Raw genomic sequence first — 18796 nt, forward strand, 5'->3', positions numbered from 1 at the left:
CTCTAATTATTTTAAGAATAATTGATTTAAAAATGCATATTATAATAGCCTGTTAATAAAACTCCTGGAGTATATATCATTTACATATCATTTGTGGTGTAACATTTTTTGGGAAGAATTAAAAGCAAATCTCCCCTTCCCACCAAATTGATAAATTAATGGATAAAACTAAAAGAGTAAGAGGATTAAATAATTTATAAATATTTACAAAATTCTTAATTTCTGCACAACCTATAGAAGAAATTAAGGACTGCCTTTTATTTATTTATTTATTTATTTATTTATTTATTTATTTATGACTGCCTTTTATATATTCATATTGAGAGTCATAAGAAAAAGATCTGGGCAGCCCGGGTGGCTCAGTGGTTTAGTGCCTGCCTTCAGCCCAGCTGTGATTCTGGAGACCTGGGATCGAGTCCCACATCAGGCTTCCTGCATGGAGCCTGCTTCTCCCTCTGCCTGTGTCTCTGCCTCTCTTTCTCTTTGTGTCTCTTATGAATAAATAAATAAAATCTTTTTTTAAAAATCAAATAAATAACTATGTAGTTTAAAAAAAAGAAAAAGATCCAAGTAGAAAAAGGCAAAAATCCAAATTTCTTAGTAGTGATCAAATGTTGTAGCATCCAACAAAAAATAACAAATATTTACCTAATGGATTAACATTTACTGTAAGCCCAAATACCAGAAAGCATTTGTTTGAAAAGTAATTATAGACTTTGTTTCCTGAATGACTTGTTTAAATATCCAGGTCATAATGTAGTCATCTTTCTTCTGTGTGGTTGTACAGCATCAGATGTTAGAGCCAGAAGTAATTGTAAAAAGCATTTAATAGTTCAAATGAATGTGGGCAGTCAAGGGGTAAATGAATTTCTGAAGGTAAAACTTGACTGGATGGTCTGGAACTCATACCTTAGTCTTTTCATTGTCAGTTCGGTGCTTCCTGTTCCCTATGCTGAACACATTAGAAAGCTTTTATATTTGATTGTCACTATTCACAACGAGGCATAATCAGTCCTGGAAAACCAAAAATGGAAGATGAGGGGAAATACTGTATAAAATCTAAGATCAACCAATCAACCAAATTATGGAAGAAAAATTCTGCCACAGACCAAACCTCATAACCTGAAAAGAACCAAGAAGATAATTCTCATCCATTTAGTACTTGTACTTCCACAAGAGCTTAGGCCAAGGCCCAAACTTGACTCAGTTGAGATCCAGAGTTTACAGAACTAAAAAGATGGAATGGAGGTATATGGTTAAGGTCACAATTGGTATTATTAGACAGACGTCTATCCCGGGATGGCATAAACAATCTTTGTTGCTGATTGAAGAAAGGTCCAGCCATGGACCATCCTGGACCTAGCAGTCACCAGGAATGCAAACATACTCAGTCTAACAGTTCATTGGCTCATGATACATTCTTTCTTAGTCTAAAATTAGGATATAAACTACTATGGAGGGTTACTTGCATATGCAAACATGTCACTCTAGCAACTGTTGCTTGAGGGCAAAACCTGGTGATTACTGGCAGAGAGATTTCCAAAGTGAGCTAGATCATACTGTGTGCTCCTTACTCAATTAAATGGAAAGGCTCCTTAAATGGAATATTTATTATAGTTTCAAGTGTACAGGCTCATTATGTAACACGTAAAGATGCCAAAGATAAACACACACGGAAGACCAAATACAGATAACCAATACAGATTGATTGATAAATGCCATTAGGAGACATTACTACATATTCCATCCTATAATCTCATAAATCAAAGCCTTTAACTGTCTGGACTCGTATGTGACTGTATTCTTTCCAGTGTGCATTCTTTCTTCTTCCAGGGGTTGTTCAATAACAGCAGGTATGTTTCTGCCATAAAGTTCACATTGTTCTAGAAACTGGACACATTCTTGAATAACACCGTCACAGAGCACAATCATGTGTTTCGACATGTTTTCTAATAAGGACAGGAAGCATCTTTTGGCATAATACCAGGTGTCGGTTCCCAGTTTCTTATGATAAGGTTCCAGGCTTTTGATAACCCGAGAAATACCAAAGTCATAATTTCCTTTGGCACAATAGAGTGTCCCTATCACCAAATTCACAATGCAGAGATGGTAGATTTTCTTATCGGGGTCATTGTAGGACAGCTGCTTTTCCTCCTTCTCAATCTTTCTCATCAACTCCTCAGCTTCTTCATTCTGACTTGTCATAATGTACGAAACACACAGGTTAGCCAGCACGATAGCACTGACGTTCAAGATGTTGTCATAATGCTTCTTGACTATGGGCTCATAGAAACCGATGGCTTCTTTGTATTTGTTTTCCTGCATGAACAGGACGTGAGCCACGTTCAGCTTCCACACATCGTGGTCATTACAGAATTCCACAGATTTGCGGAAGATCTTTTCCACCATTGGATAATTCTCAAGGTTCCAGTAGATCTTTGCCTGGGCCATCAAAACGGGGATGTACTTCTCCAGGGTGTCATCATACTCATTCACTGCCTTCTTGACAGCTTCATCGTCTCTATTGTGTCTTGCTTCCTGTACTTGTTTGGTGAGTCTCCGGAGCTGTTCGGTCAGCATCCCTGCCAGCCCGTCAAGCTTAACGAAAGCCTCTTCCGGAGCCGTCTGGCAGGTGATCATGGCATCCAAGAAGTCATAGAGATAGGGGGTGAGAAGCCTGTAGGTCAAATGGGCATTCTCTGCCAGGACATCCGCCGCCAGGTCAAAATACTCATACTTACAGTAGAGCAGCAGCAGGTTGCCAAAGGTCTCTGGGGGGAAGGGGTTCTGCTGGAGCAGAAACTGTAGCTTTTCAAACCCTTCCGTAGGCCTGGTGTCCATGTTCATCAGCGCCTGGTTGTGCAGGGTCACGGGGTCCAACTCTTCTTCTGCCCTCGGTGGCATGTCCGTGAGGGTTTCCTGGGCCACCTCATAGTTTCTCAGTTGGTACTCTATGGCGGCCTTGAGGTTGAAGGCCTCGACCAGGGCGGTCTGGTGAAGCACTAAGGTGTTGCCAACGCTTCGGACATCAATGCCCTCGGTGGTCATGCCCACACCGAGCTCCGGGTGCCTGCGGATACCATGTTCGATGATGTCGGCGATATGCTTCAGCGCCGAGGCGTACTGCCGGCGGCTGTAATAGGCCAAGGCCAGGTTGTAGGACAGGTCGGGCCGGTAGCCCGAGGCCTGCAGCGCCGCGAAGAACTTGGAGCACGCGGCTTCGTACTGTCCCTCCTTGTAGAGCAAACAGCCCAGGTTGACCTGGCCGTCGGGCTCGCCGTCGCCCCCGCTGTCGTCCCCGCCTTCCGCGCTCAGCAGCTGCTCCACCAGGCTCTTGGCCCCGGGCAGGTCGCCCTCGCTGTACTTGATGGCGGCCTGCAGGCGGAGGACCCGGCCGCGGTAGGCGGGGTTGTCCAGCAGCAGGAAGGCCACGCGGGTGGCCTCCGGGTAGAGGCAGGCCTTGTACAGGGCCTGGGCCTGGTACAGGCGGTACTGCTCGAGCTCCGGGTGCAGCTGGCCCAGCTGCTCATAGCACTCGGCGGCCAGCGCGAACTCCTGCAGGCGGTAGTAGCAGTAGCCGAGCAGCGACAGGCCGGCGCGGCTCCTCGGGCTCCGCTGCAGCTCGGCGCCCAGCAGCTGCACCGCCTCGGCGTAGCGGGCGTCGCGGAGGAGCCGGTACACGACGGCGGTGAACTCGCCATCGGGGACGTGCGCGCCGCCCAGCCCGGCCATGCCCGCCGCCGCGGCGCTGGGGCGCGCTGGTTGCCATGGCAACCAGCCGCCCGGAAACGGACCGCTGCGGGCCGGGAGGTACTTTGTAACTGAATAAGCCTCTTAGGATTTAAAAGCCATCAGTGAAGGTGGCCTCTCAGTTACTACTGCCGTCCCCCAAGACTTTAGGCCTCTAAGGCCGTTAGTCACGGAAGACTAAAGAAACGCGTCCACTTTGCTCAGAGACGAAAACTCCACTTCCCGGCATGCACCACTCCAGGTGCGGCGTAGCCCGTGCGTGGCCGCGCTGCATGCTGGGGCGCAGTCTCGCGGGACCGACCCAGAGCCCGGGAGAGGAGGCTTGGTTGCCCTTCCCCCCCCGCCCCCCGCCCCCCGCCCCGATATTCGGGAAGATTTGGGGGCCGCCGCCTGTGTCGTTCGATATGAGACCAAAAGTCCTTATTTTTGTCGTTTTCACAGGTGACGGTAGGAAATGGTTTTGTGACTGTTTTCTTGCTCTCTGGGACATCCGGTTTTAGGTCCAAGTGTCTCTAGTCCCCGTTTTGTTTTGTTTTTTAAATTTTTTTTAAAGATTTTATTTATTTATTCATAAGAGACATAGAGAGAGAGAGAGAGACAGAGACCCAGGCCGAGGGAGGAGCAGGCTCCGCGAGGGACTCGACCCCGGGTCTCCGGGGACACGCCCTGGGCCAAGCCGGCGCTAACCGCTGCGCCACCGGGGCTGCCCACGTGGGCACTTTATTAGGTCATTACGGTACATTTTTTTTTTCTAATCTTCATATCCGCTCCTATTTTGTATATTACAGGTAAAGAATCTGCGTTCAGGGAAGGTGTGGGTTATTTGCTGAAGGCCGCACAGCCAGGGAGTTAGCCGCTGTGCCATGGTATCTGACACCTAGTTTTGGTAAGAAATAGTGACTGGTAAACAACTCGTTGTGTATGTGACCCCCAGAGAGGAGTTTGGAGGAGCCCAGTGTGTGGGGCCAAGTTGTAGAATGGAACATTCGTGTCATTTTGCTCCATTCAGCCAACCAACCGAGTCGGTGCGGGCAGCAGAAGTTCGGAGTTTCAGATCCGAATTGGAGCTGTGAACACACGTTAGGAAGTAATTAGTGGGTGGAGGTGGTGTAGCTTCTAGTCACGCCGTGTATCTAGGAGGAGACTTCTGCAGGTTTCTCATTGTTCACACCAGAAAACAGTAGACTTTATGTATGTTCAGTCTTCCCTCTTGCTGAGACATTGGCAGAGCTGTGAGCTTCCGCATGGGGCCAGAAAAGGAACTTGCCGCCGCATGAATACGGAGAGGGGAACGGACCGCACACATTTCGGAGGGTTGGGTGAGGGCTCTCGCACACCTAGGATACCCTGAGAAAAGCCAGTGAGGACTGCTGTAGCTCAGACGCTTCTTTCAACGCAGCCTCTGCGTGCACCCGTTTAGGGCCTTGGCCTCAGCAGGTATGTGGGTTGACAGAGGCTGGTGAGTGCTGCCCAATGACTGTGGGGTGAGTGTGGGAGGATCTTCACCTTTGGGCTGCCTGCCTACATTTGCCCCTTGGGAACTCAGGCTCAGTATTTTAAAATCCTTAGGTATGAACTGTAACTTTGGGTAAGTTACTGTTAAATCAATGTAAGATAACAGAAAAATATAGAAATGGGAAACTACCTTTTTTTTTTTTTTAGATTTTATTTATTCCTGATAGACACAGAGAGAGAGAGAGAGGGACAGAGACACAGGCAGAGGGAGAAGCAGGCTCCATGCCAGGAGCCGGACGCGGGACTCCATCCCGGGACCCCAGGATCACACCCTGGGTCAAAGGCGGGTGCCAAACCGCTGAGTCACCCAGGGATCCCAGGAAACTACCTTTTTATCTTTGGTCTGTCAGTCTTTTTTTCAGAGTTGTATCATGTAAAGCATTCACCTTCGGATGGCTTCTTGGAAGCTGAAAAACGGAAGGACTATCTGCTTTGCCCCAAATTTTCCTGATCCCTTCAGGCATCAGTTGGGGTCCCCTCTTTGTGTTGGCACCCATCTGTGGGTGTGGCACCTGAGGGGGGCAGGAGGGAGGCTGCTCTGTGTCTTCCCCCTTACTGCATGTGCTGCTGCTCCCGAGGACTGGCTTGAAAAAAGCCCAGGACATTCGGTTTAGACAGATGGAGGGCAGGGTCATTTTCAAAACGAAATGAGTGCACAAATCACACTGTGAAATTGGCATGACCATCACTGCTGCTGTGATAGACTGACTTTTATTTAGTGTCTGATAGGCAGTTGGGGAATAGATTAGTTTTTTTTTTTTTGAGGTGGGGCGAAAAGAAGGCCCATTAATTAATGATAGAAATTCTGGAAAGCAGTAAACTGGGATGGAATATTATAAAATGTCATAAAGGCTCATTTTGTTTCCAACAATCTTGAAAACTGGAGCATGTATCAAAAGGTAAATGTATCGTACCATTCTGAACAATAAGAAAACATTTGGTGGTTTCAATAAAATGATTTAGTGCCTTGTTGAAAGAAACCAGGCTTTGAGAAAATGGTGTTGGACTCGATGGATTTTGCTGCATAAGGAAGGGATGTTTACCATGTAGAAGAATTTCATTTGCAAAATGTGTAGGAGCTAAAAGCGTGACGCTTGGTTCCTCATATGTTTATGTTTCTGTTTCTGCCTGCCAGAATGTGAGATGATCAAATCCTGTTCTGTTTGTATGTATAATCTATTCACTATTGGCTTGTAAAACAGTTGGAAGGTAGGATTTCTTATTTATCCTGCAAGTGTGATCCTTTCCTGTTGGTAAAGTGGTCATTTCTGAACATTTCAACTACCACAGCTCTGGGCAGACATCTTCCTTGATAACGGGAAGACCTTCTGCAAAACCATTTGCCAGGTGTTCTTTCTGTTTTCCTGTCATTGCAGGACATTTTCTTCAGGATGGCCAGTTTCAGGGGCTCAGTTGCCTTGTTTCCTCTCAACAATAAACAGGGAAAAAGAATAAGTTACTGCCAAATTGGCAATGGAATTGACTTTTAGGAGCATCTGTTCAGTCTTTTAATACTTTTGGAAAGGTTGCATACCAAATTAACACTTGGGGACATTTATGCTCAGATAGTAAGCCATTTAGTCTCATTGTGAACTCTCTTTTTGCTGGTAGTTTCAGCTTTATTAATATTTTATTTTTTAAAAGATTTTATTTATTTATTCATGAGAGACAGAGAGAGAGAGAGAGGCAGAGACACAGGCAGAAGGAGAAGCAGGCTCCATGTAGGGAGCCCGACGTGGGACTCGATCCCAGGTCTCCAGGATCAGCCCTGAGCTGAAGGCAGCGCTAAACTGCTGAGCCACCCAGGGATCCCCAGCTTTATTAATATTTTAGTTAGATTTCCTTCTTGGATATACCTTTTTTTTTTATCAAGTAGCTTATATTTGAGTGCTTACAGTGTTATTATCTAAATTAACTTATCAGGGAGAACACAATAGCATTATAGTTTTATAAGTGGAATTAGTAGAGAAGGAACAACTGTGGATACTGGCATTTAAAGGAAGCAGCCAACCATCCAAAGAGCTACTCTAAGCCTCGTGTTTATGCAGTACTTTCTGTACCAGAACCAGGTCCTGCTTTGCCTAACTTCCCTCATTAATCCTCACAGCCCTTCTGTGAATTAGGTGACTCTTACCCTTGGCCCCATTGGAAAATCCTGGGCTGCAAAGCACAAAAAGCAGCCTGTGGCTGCTGCAGCCAGCACGTGGGGACTGGCAATTGCTTCGGCTGGCCAGTAGGGGCCATACTGCACCTCTTCGCTCGCTCCCCCTGGGCACCTCCTCTCCAGTCATTTGAATTGGCTTTGGATCATTTGCTGCAGTTTGTTCTAATAGAACAGGCACAATGGTGTAAGAATTTTAAAGTTTAAGCACCGAAGCCAGTTGTGTAATTGTGTGGCGTCAGTGTGGCTGGCAGCCCTGCATTGATGTGATCCCCCTGTGTAATTGCCCATGCAAATTCGAGCAATCTGTAACGGACGCACGAACCCACATTCGCCTGCAGATTCTTCTCCCTCCAGAAAATCTTCAATAATTCGAAGAACCTTTTGTCATCTTTAAAATGCTCCATGGACAGGATGGTCTCAGTATCCTTCTCATATGGGCTATATTGACAGTCAAAATTTAAATCGTCAGTATTCAGATGCATGCTTGCCTCTTCCAGTCATTAAATCACCCTTCTTCAGAGAGAGAAAGATTATTCCAGAGGCTTAGTGAAACTTTAAACATTTTATTAAAAACAAAGATATTTAGGTTTCTAAAAGCAGACTGTTTCAAACTCATTAATTAGTTGCTTGGGAAATGGCCACGCAATCTGTAAGGTAGTATTCTTACAATGAAACATCAGCCTGGCAAATATGCACAAAGAGAGTCACTTTAAACAACTCAACTGAAGACATATTTCCCTTCTTTTGTGTCAAACAGTAATAATTAGGAAGCAAATCCAGAGGGGATCCTTTTTAGACTATTGTATATCGAAATAAAGTGGCAAAAGCAATTTCCCCCCCTGGGAATGAGACTTAACAAAACCTAGTCTCTCATTTCTAAACTATGCTGTTTCTTTCTTCTCCCTTCTCCCCACCCCTTTCTCTCTCTCTCTCATTCATCTAAATGTGATTTGATCTAAATCTAAAGAAAACACTGAGATCCTAATAATATATATATACACACAGAAAGTGAACACAAAGATGATAGCTTCGAATAGCACATTTTTGACACAGCAAATACTTCATTTACTTAACATATTTCTGGGCCAGTGTATTCATTCAACAACATTGGAGATATATATATATATATATATATATATATATATATATATATATATATATGCTACACAGATAAACTGATCTTTAGCCTTGTTGAGAGATGTGCTAAATATGCGAGAACGTTCAAAATTAAATCAGAGAAGAGGTAACCCCAAATTACTAGCTGAGGAAAAAGGTGGTAACAAATAGTGTAAGCAGGACAGCAGGCACTGCTGAACTGTGTGCTCCTCATGACGTTCCCTGGACATGCTTCATTTTGTTTCTGCCATCTCTGTGTTTGATTCTATTACTGCTCACTTAGGAAATTCTGGCCTGCTCGTGGCTAGGCTCACCCTTTACATTTCCTGCTGCATTTGAATTTGGGGAGATCTTTACAGCAAGCAGGAGAACAACTGTTTCAGAGACTTGCTCCGAAGCAGATAATGAAACCTCCCTGCACTGACACTGCCAGAGTTTTCAGGGTCCCGAATTAGGTTTTGTTCTGTTGTTTAATGAATCCTCTGAATTTTTATTTTTTCCAGCCCAGACATTTTTCTTTAGATTTAAATCTTCCCCCCATGTGTTTAGATTTTTGTCCTGCTTGAAGGAAGTTGTTTGACACTATTTCTGGGGACGAGACTGTATTTTATCTTTCTGCAATTCATTAAGAGTCAGCAGGAGAAATGGATTTTAAAATAATTGTACGGCAAAGTAAATTGAGCAGACTCTGTTTAATGACCTAAGGTAAGTGGATAAAGTATGATAAATTTTGATACCTGAAAAAAAGCAACTGAATTCCTGTAGTGTTAATATTAGATAATGTTATTATGCTAACAAAATTTTAAAGATGATTTCTAATCCAACCCAATGTGTATGTAAATATAAAATACCTATAAATGTATAGACCACTCAGATTTTAGAAATAAACACATACAATTTTAATTGCATTTGACGCATTTCATAAATTGACTTCTAAATTATAGTGACTGCCATTTGTGGGATATCTAGATGTGAGATAATCTAAAATTGTCCTTTATGAAGTAAAAGGGTGTATTTAAAAAAAATTGTCCTGATGACCATATTTTTCATGATCACTAGAGGCAGGCTCAGATCTATCTGTAGTAAGGCTGTTTTATATTTAACCCATATATGTAACTTTTTATTCTGTCTTTAGAAGACGACCTCCTTTAGGTTTGGTCCTGTTTTATTTAAGAAGAGTAAGTAAGACAATTATGTGGAAAACACTTTAAAAATTAAATACAGCTTGGTCCTCCAGTATAGAAGGGAACTGAATAAAAGCCAGCATCTTTCTTTTACAGTTGGAAAACCCACGACCTGAAGGGTCCCAAGAGAACAGGTCCAGCTGGTGGCCAAGTCAGGGGGGAGCCCCCCTCTGCTCTGCATTGTGTGGTGCCCTTTATGGTCTGCACACTGTCCCTCTTGGCCAGGATCGTGAGCCACACTGGGGGTTGTGTATGTATAATCTACATATTGATTAATAAGAAAATAAATAGCATGTCTGAAAAAATCCATCACACGGAGAAAGTAGGATGAAGTCATCATTTCAGCCATTAATGACCAAGAGAGGAAGCAAACATGATCTGGTCAGTTGGAGGTTTTATAAGAAGGCTCACTTTTCAAATGCCTTCCTCCAGTAGGAAATAAACAATAATAAGGACTGAGAAAATGTTTACTGTAAAAACGCAGAGTAGTTGGATAACCACACCTCAGAGTCTTGGAAAATTACGCATTATTTAGAAAAGGGATTAAAAATATCTCAAACTTGCAAGTGTTCAACCTCTCACCCCTGGGGTTGCACAGGGAGGGCACTGCTGTCCTTTTCCACTGCCTCATGGTCTCTGAGGAACAGACCCATGGCATTAGTCAGCAGTTTCTGAATTTTGACCCACAATAGGAAAGATACCTCGAGACAGGAAAAATAGATGGAGGCAATTACAAACAGCTACTTGATTGATGGTTGACATTGTCAGGGCTCCAGTGTATGGCAGATTGCGATGGTGTTGAACTCCCCTTGCTACCAGTGGGTGTTGCTATTGGCAACCGTGCAGTGAAGCCAATAAAAAGGCAAGAAAATGAGACGAAAGCTCAACCCTAGTGGAAGCCGTAGGGTTTGTGCTATAAATTATGTTCCCCTTAGCAACATGTAGCATCAACGCTCAGGGCGGCCGCAGTGTCGCGCTGCCTGCAGCCTCCGTCGGACCCCGGGTCTAGCTTTGTCATAAAGCACATAGCTCTAAAATTTTGCTCCAGATAGCCTGGCATCCGTCTGTCGGGGCTATTTATTTATTTATTGTTGGGGAGGATAACAGATGTGGGTTCATCTCTGCCTCACACGGACTGATTTTCAATTCCCGCTCGTGACATAAACGTGATGTGGCCCAACAGCCAGGAACACCTGCAGTGCTTCCGTGCCCGACCAGGGTCTGTCCCTAACTCCGCGGCGCTTTGTTCCTCACCTGAAGGACGCCAGACCGCGCCGCAGAAGCTATTTTCCTTTATAGCAGAGTGATTCAGAAAACTGGCTTAATAAAACCCATAAATCTGAACAACCTCCTCTTACCTGCTCTGCGGATGGCAATTTTCCCTGTACTCGTTTTCTCCCCCGGTTCCTCCCGCCTCCCCCGCAGAGGCAGCTGTGGAGGGGAGCCAGGAAACTTCTGGTTCGGGCTCCGCTCCCCCCTCCTCTCTCCTAAGCAGTTGGTGACAGGATGCTGAATCCTCAGGTGGGGGGTTAGAAGCGCCACTTTTCTTTGTTTGGATTGACCCTTGACTTTGCCTCAGTATCTTTTCTTTTTTGGGTGTCTTTTGCTTCTCGTCCTCGTCTTCCTCTTTTTCTCCCCCTCTGCCTGGTTTGTAATTTTCCTTCACTTGCTTTCTCGCCATATAGGCTCTTAGCCTTCCTTACCAATACCTGCTCTTCCCTCACTTCGTCTTGGTACCTTCATTTACCCATTCCTTAAGCCCCTCCGGGGTGCCTACCGTGTGCCAGGGAAGCAGGGCTCTCTGTGGAACGTGGCCCCTGTTTCTTTAATATTTGAATAGTCCAGGTAAGAACTGATACTGACTGGTAACAACAAGAACAAAAATGGCTTGCGAACTTTGGATTTTGCAGAGCTGGAATGGACTTCAAGGTTCCAGGGATCTTCCAACTCCTCAGAGCCCCTTTCCAGACCACCATGCATGGAACCAACGAGAGGAGAATTTAGAAGGGTTCTGGACCCGCCCCCCCAAGCTTGGCTTCAAACAGCGAATTTTTAGCTTTTAGATGTTTATATCTTGGACATCCCTTGTAAGATCTATTTGCACAAAGAGTTCTAAGGTTCAAATATGTTTGAAAATCTTGTCCTAACGTAATGTCATTCAGCAGGCCGGGAGGAGTTAGGTGACTTGTCCAAAGTCACGCTATCAGTCGTGCCAGAGCCAGGGTGGGAAGTGTAGCTTCTAGTCCAGTGTTCTTTGGACGAGTCAAACCACGGCCTCAATCTCTCATGTAAAATGGGGAGCAAGGCGGTTCTGTAGTCACTGCATCAATCTAATACAGTTTATTCTTGTTAGAAACCAAGCTTGCCGGAGAGTATTTGTCCTCTGGCCAGACTATTGTTTCCTATACTTAAGGAAAAATCAAACATTGGGGGCCACTGCATTGGGTTTTAGGTTGGTTTGGGTGGGAACCTTAAGTGGTGTACAAAATCTTATCCCTAAGAGGACTCCAGGTCTCGGTGCTTCTGCTGTGTCCCCGGGAGGCCCCTGCCGTTGGGAGTAGCTCCCAAGTGCTGTGTCACTGGTGGTAAAGCCGGCTGTGGGCCTCCTTTCACGCCTCCTTTAATGAAGGTCTAGTAACCCATTCCTCCTGGGAGAAGACTTGGTCTACAGCCAAGGTTCAGTCTTTAAAAAACTGGGAAGGGGGACCCCAATTGCAGTGTCACAAACGGATCAACGCCAGTCACAGAAACGCGTCTGCGGTCTCCCTACTGTGGGCCTTTTGGGGGGAGACCTAGGAATGACTGGTACTTGTGAGGATACTAGGGTTTCTGTCTCAGGCGATTCTGAAGCCTCTGCTCCGTCCTTAGAAGCTCTAGGATACAAGAGAAGATACCTCTGCAGGGCACAGACGGCCTCCCGGCCCGCGGCCCGCGGCGCTCCGGCTGGATGCGGGGGGCGGGGGCTGCGGGGGCTCCCGGGGCGGCCGAGGGGCTGCAGGACCGGCTCGTCGTCCCGGCGCCGGGTCTCGGCCTCGCCCCCCGCAGCCCCCGGGCGCTGGGCGGGGCGAGCCGGGCCCGGGGGTAGGGGGAGTGGAGGGGGGCGGAGGGGGGCCGGGCGCGCTGCCCCCGCCCCTGCTGCCCCCCCGCCCCCCTCCGTGCCCGCCCGCAGCCGCAGGAGCCGGGGGCGACGCGGGAGCCTCAGGGCCGGGGGGCGGCGGGGGAGGGGGGCGGGGCGGCCGCCCGCAGCCCCTCCCGGTGCAGCGCTTCCCACTGGCCGCGGTTCGCCGCCACCGAGTCCAGCATGGGCTTCAGCTTCGCGTTGACCTTCACCAAGGCCTGGAGCAAACAAAAGGAAACAGGTGGAGCAGAGGCCGGGCCTCCCCGGGGCGGGGGAGCGGGGGGAGCGGGGGTAGCGGGGGGAGCGGGGGAGCGGGGGGGAGGGAGCGGGGGGGGGGGGAGCCGGGGGAGCGGGCCGCCAGGGCTGTCCGGGCCGACGGGCTCCTCCCGGGGACCCGCGGGGAAGACGGAGTGAGACGGCGGCTGCGTCCCGCCCCCGGGGGCGGCCAGGTAGCTGGTGACCCTGTGTTCAATCCACATCACACAAATCTGGGACACGTAGGGCACAGAATATCCAGCTCCACCTATGAGTGTGTATATTGTTGCCCACCGTGGAGACCTCCACATCCCAATAGACCAGGAACTTTTTTTTTTTTTTTTTGAGATTTTATTTATTCATGAGAGACACAGAGAAGCAGACACCCTGATGCGGGATTCGATCCCAGGACCCCAGGATAATGACCTGAGCCAAAGGCAGATGCTCAACCACGGAGCCACCCAGGTGCCCCAATAAACCACGAGGTTAAGTTTTTACCAAGCTACATCTGTCCACCACGGATGGTTCCGGGTGGACTCACCTGAATAAGGCTTGTTAACATCCCGAGAGGTGTTCATTTTTCACACCAAAGATGGGGGAGCTGAGCTGTGCTAAATGTACAGATGGGGATGTGAACACGTAGGGAGATGGGCCCGAGGGAAGGCAGTGGGCAGGAAGGGGCCAGGCTGCAGCCAGGGGAGGAGGGAAGAGGGGGTGCAGGTGAGGCAGCTCACCATGAGGCTAATGAAGGATTCCACGCCCTACTTGCAGGACTCTCCTAAATATTTTCTCTTTTACTTAATTTTGTTATTTAAAAAAACAGAGTCCCCTACTCTCTAATGGCATACACTTCCAGCCTTATAAAACCTGGGTGGCCTCTGTCATGGAACCCAGTAATGAATAGAGCAGGGACCATGGAGCTGTGGCGGTGTTAGCCCATGGAAAGGGAGTCGGCCCACTTCATGCCTTGGGTCTGCGTTCTGTAGCCAAACATACCCGCCCCTCCGTGTAGACACCTTGCAGGTGTGTCCCATTCACCCCAAATCCACTGCAATTTCAGCCTACCTCCTGAACAGCCTTCTCCACGCAGGACTTGTGGTTAGGGGCTGCTCAACAGCAAAGCCTCCCAGCACAAAGAACAGGCCTTCGTGTGGAGGGTAGAGTGCAGATCACCGGTGAGACCTGATTTATCCCCTCAAATAACCCTCACTCCAGAGTATGAAAGGATATGACTTAAATGCAACGAGATGTTAGTTAAGCGGGTGTTGAAAAGCCCAGAAGTGACCAGGGATCCTACTGAGCCGTGAGCCCGCCAACTTGGCTAAAGTGGTGTCCCCTCACACTGATGGCTCTTAAACGGAGCATATTCTCTCTCTTAAAAGTGGTATTTATCACACCAACCAGCATTTAATTTTAAACCAGATTTATTAGCTATTCCATATGAAAACAAAACATAGCAACATAATAACTCAGGTAGTGATCAAAATCCCCTTTATTTTCACGAGAAAAATGCAGGTTACTGCTTTCTGCTCCATACACAATGTTTTTATTTGGACAACCATGTGGGGTAGCAACGATGCCACGGTTTTATTTAGTATAGTTTGGCACTGGCTCCTTTTCACTCTGATCAAGCCTTTTAATTAAACTGACTACTATAATTCCTATGGAAATTAGTGTTTATGTTATTTTCCTGCTACAAAAGCATTTCTCTAGAACTTATTTTTTTTTTAATCCCAGGAGCACAAATTGGAATTTTTTTCTGCCTGAAATGTAATTAAAAACTCATTTGATTACTATATTTCTGGCTCTGTTTTACTTATTAAATTCCTGTAATCAGTTTTCTTTTATGAAGCTGCTGGGAAATGATCTCAAAAGCAACACATTTTTCTCTTCTTTGGCAGGTTCCCGAGCATTTACTAAATTACATTCATAGCACCTGCCCATGATTCGAATTACTCCACCAATTTATTCCTTAAACCATTTAAGTTTATTTGGCTTAGTCCACAGAGATTTCTTTCCTTTATCTAGCTCTTTGTTCTCCCTCTTGCTACCTTTGTGGTGAATAAAAAAAACTTTCTGGGGGTGTGGAGGGGTGCGGTACATATTTCTCAGAATTCCTTCTCTTTGTTTCATATTCTCTTTAATTAAACACGGAATTGCCGTATTAGAATATCGTTTTCCTCTGGCAGGTGCCGGGTCTAGGTAAAGGAAGCAAAAATCCCATCCTGTGCTGTCAGTAAGATAATTGCTCACGCTATTTAGAAAGATATGGATATGCCTAAAAGCTTCTCATCAGTGACACCTGATGAGTTCTGTGCAAATGCTACTTGTTCACGAGTCTTGTTTGACTTGCTCTTCACTTAGCAAAAGAGAAGGGGACAGTTATCACCTGTCTAGTCACTCTCCGTATAAATGCAACGGAACTCAATGAAAACTACAACGTGTTTTAAACGTGTCCAGAGGCGATGAACTCCTGGGTTGTTCTGATTTTAGAATGTCGTTCCTTATCTGGAGCTGAAATCTATATCCTCGTAATGTCTCCCTAATGGGCCTCGAAGCCGGAATCTACTTGAGCAGCGTGGGACTGATGCCTCGTGTGCTGTTGCAGGCATACGAAGGTCAGGGTTGGGACTGACCAAAAAACCCAACTTGGGATGTGCTGCTTATTATCTCTTGGGGCAACTGTATGGCTATCACGGGGGCTCCCAGATCCTGCCAGGTCCACCACAGATAGCACCTTGGTACGTGCCCTCTCCGGAACACAGCCCTGGGCGTCTAGTCATCCAAGTGGCCACAGGACCCCACTTCCTTCCTGGTTCCATTCACTCTGTGGTTGAGTCCCCTTGACCAGCAGGTACGGTTTATTCCACACTTTATTTATGTTTTTTTTTAGATATTTATTTATTTATTTATTTATTTATTTATTTATTTATTTATTTATAGAGACACAGAGAGAGAGAGAGAGGCAGAGACACAGACAGAGGGAGAAGCAGGCTCCATGCAGGGAGCCCGACGTGGGACTCGATCCCGGGTCTCCAGGATCACACCCCGGGCTGCAGGCGGCGCTAAACCGCTGCACCACTAGGGCTGCCCCATTTATTTATGTTTTGAATAAATAATAGGTTCACATAGTCCAATGTATATGAAGGGCAAAAGAGGTACAATGTAAAATCTCCCTTCACGCCTGCCTCAGACACTTAGCTTCTTTCCCTAGAGGCAACCAAAGTTATTGATTTCTTGGGTATCCTTCAAGAAACCTTTTATGCATGTGTAAGCATATATATATAAATATATACATATATATGTATGCATATAACATGTATATGTATACATATAATGCACTCTAGACAATGTATGTATGTGTATGTGCATAATTAAGTTGATTCCTCTACCATTTTGTATGTTTTAGAGACGGAGTGAAATCAAAACTTTGTGGAACAACATCATTATGATGCTTGAGCGAGCCCAAATGTACTGTGTAGAAATTAGCACTTGAAGTATAGGGAGAGGAGAGGGACCAATTCTAATTTTCGACTGCTATGACCCTGAGAGTTTCTTCTGCAGACCTTAATCTGCTGTGAATGCACTCTATTGTCATTTTCCTCTGAAAAGTTGTAGTTTTCATTCCTAGAAGTTTGATTTGGATGATTTTTATATCTTCCATGACTCTGCTTATCATGCTTGATCTTTTCTCTATCCTTTTGAACATATAAGACATAAATGTCTTCATGTCCTTCTCTGTCAATTCTATGATCTATATTATTTCTGAGTCTATACTGACTGATTCATTTTTTCTCATTATTTTGGGCCAGGTTTTCTTGCTTGTTTGCATGCTTGGTAATTCTTGACTGGATATCAGCCATTGTGAATCGGATGCTGTTGCATGCTGGATTTTTACTTGTTCATCTATTTATTTTGGCATTTCTTTAAACGTTTTTCAGTCTTGTTCTGGGATGCAGCTAGGCTACTTGGAAATAGTCTGGTCCTTTTGAGGCTTGCTTTTCAGCTTTGCTAGGTTGGTCCAGAGCAGCCTTTAGTCTGGGGTTGATTTGGGTCCACTACTGAGACAACATAAAGGAACTGTACACACGGTTCCTCCGATGTTTCAAGGTTTCTCTTTAATATTCTGGCTGGCGGGAGCATGGATTGTTCCCCAGCCTATGTGAGCTCTGGGGATTGTTGTACTTGTTCCTCAGCCTGACCAGGGCCCCATATGCATGTGGTGAACAGCACTGGAGCTCACGCTGCAGATCTCTGGAGCGCACACGCTCGCTCTCTCGCTCTCTCTCTCTCTCTGGTAGCTGCCTCTTCTCTGGTCCTCTGCCCTGGGACCTCCAGCCTGCTTGGCCTCCCCAGACCCCCGCTCAGTGAGACCGCTGGGGCTCTGCCCGTGTTTCCCTCCGTGGAAGCTGTCTCGTAGTTAGCTAAGACAGTTGTAGGGCTCACCTCATTTGCTCCCCTCTCTCCGGAATCCCCATATTGTGCTGCACACTGACTGTTTCAACCACACTGTGGTTTCATGCTTTCTCCCCTGTCGCTTTATCACGGCCGGCAGTTAGAGGTCCCTCATCCCTGGTTCTAAGCTCTGCTTGGGGTACTATCCCATGGGCTCCCACGGAGAGTGGAAACAAGGCCTTTCATCTTTGCGTCTCCAGCTCCTCCCACAGTGACCCTGGGGACCGAGAGCCTTTCCTCTGCTTTGCCCACAGAGCAGGGGCAGGAGGAGAGGGTACGGCTCCGACAGCTGCTGCCAGTGGCTGTCAGTGGGGTCAGGACGTCGTGACCTGCTATAGAATCCTGCTATAAAAACAATGCCGGAATGACCCTCTTGGGAAATGAATATAGGATTCTCTCTTATTACCATTATTCCTGAGACCATGTTTTTTTTATCAGTTCGCCAAGCTGCGAGGAGTCAGAGTCTGGCCCTGCTCTCTCCCTGCTATCATGATCCACATCTGCTATCATCTGGCCCAGTGTGTGCTTATTAGCTGACCGCAATCACTTCTTGGACTTCAACTGCTGGATCCATGGGGCAGATGTGGGACAAGGGAATAAACAAAGAGAAAGCCATGTTCGTAGAAAAAGTCATTACTTCTATCCTCTGTTGTTGGAAGGGGGCATAAAGGAGCACCAGCAAATTAAAACCACATTTGTCTTTGAACTTAAAAATGTCCAACCTTTTCAAAACTTTGGGGGAGTTATCTGAGCTGGCTATTCATTTATTTTTTTAAAAGGCCGAAAAGAGGGCAGCCCGGGTGGCTCAGCGGTTTAGCGCCTGACTTCAGCCCAGGGCCTGATCCTGGAGACCCGGGATCGAGTCCCACGTCGGGGTCCCTGCATGGGGCCTGCTTCTCCCTCTGCCTGTGTCTCTGCCTCTCTCTCTCTCTCTGTCTCTCATGCATAAATTAATAAAATCTTTAAAAAATAAACTAAAAGGCCGAAAAGAGAAGGTGGTTTTTACTTCCTATGGTTGAATTGTGTATTTCCAGAGTGCTGGCAATAAGACACTATTTTCTGCCTTTCCCCACTCCCACCTTACCCAAGAGAAATATTCAGAAACTAAGAGGTACAACACATGGTAGAAAAGAATGAATTTAGAGTATTTCTTTGGGGCGCCTGGGTGGCTCGGAGGGTTAAGTGTCTCTCTTTGGCTCAGGTCATGATCCCAGGGTCCTGGGATCAAGCCCTGCATGG

General features: G+C 46.5%; 2 protein-coding genes and 3 long non-coding RNA genes across 7 annotated transcripts in view; 3 read left to right on the forward strand and 2 right to left on the reverse strand.

Moving 5' to 3' along the window:
• Positions 1-18796, forward strand: part of LOC125754417 (uncharacterized) — a 92013-nt gene that overhangs the window by 53073 nt on the left and 20144 nt on the right. The window lies entirely within an intron of this gene.
• On the reverse strand, positions 1593-3974 carry LOC112668166 (tetratricopeptide repeat protein 30A). The gene has a single exon (XM_025460302.3). It carries the CDS (start codon positions 3730-3732, stop codon positions 1735-1737), a length of 1998 nt encoding a protein of 665 aa, XP_025316087.3. The 5' UTR covers positions 3733-3974; the 3' UTR covers positions 1593-1734.
• Positions 4096-9448, forward strand: LOC118350030 (uncharacterized). Of its 2 annotated transcripts, XR_007408551.1 has the most exons (3): positions 4096-4191; positions 4539-4636; positions 4952-9448. It is a non-coding gene; the product is annotated as an uncharacterized LOC118350030 (long non-coding RNA). The 2 variants fall into 2 exon arrangements; XR_007408550.1 differs by having other exon boundaries at positions 4539-9448.
• The window catches only part of PDE11A (phosphodiesterase 11A), a 363233-nt gene continuing 357349 nt past the window's right edge, over positions 12913-18796 (reverse strand). The window contains 1 exon segment of the mRNA XM_025460463.3: positions 12913-13065. Within this exon segment, the coding sequence (XP_025316248.2) occupies positions 12928-13065 (138 nt within the window). The 3' untranslated portion in view covers positions 12913-12927.
• On the forward strand, positions 12928-17989 carry LOC125754418 (uncharacterized). Its single transcript, XR_007408552.1, has 3 exons — positions 12928-13088; positions 15292-15956; positions 16046-17989. It is a non-coding gene; the product is annotated as an uncharacterized LOC125754418 (long non-coding RNA).

The sequence above is a fragment of the Canis lupus genome, chromosome 36 (genome assembly GCF_003254725.2).
Source record: "Canis lupus dingo isolate Sandy chromosome 36, ASM325472v2, whole genome shotgun sequence".
NCBI classification, from domain to species: domain Eukaryota; kingdom Metazoa; phylum Chordata; class Mammalia; order Carnivora; family Canidae; genus Canis; species Canis lupus.

What these genes read in the sequence shown, in the direction of transcription:
- LOC112668166 (XM_025460302.3), bottom strand. Translation starts at nt 3,732, where the DNA reads ATGGCCGGGCTGGGCGGCGCGCACGTCCCCGATGGCGAGTTCACCGCC.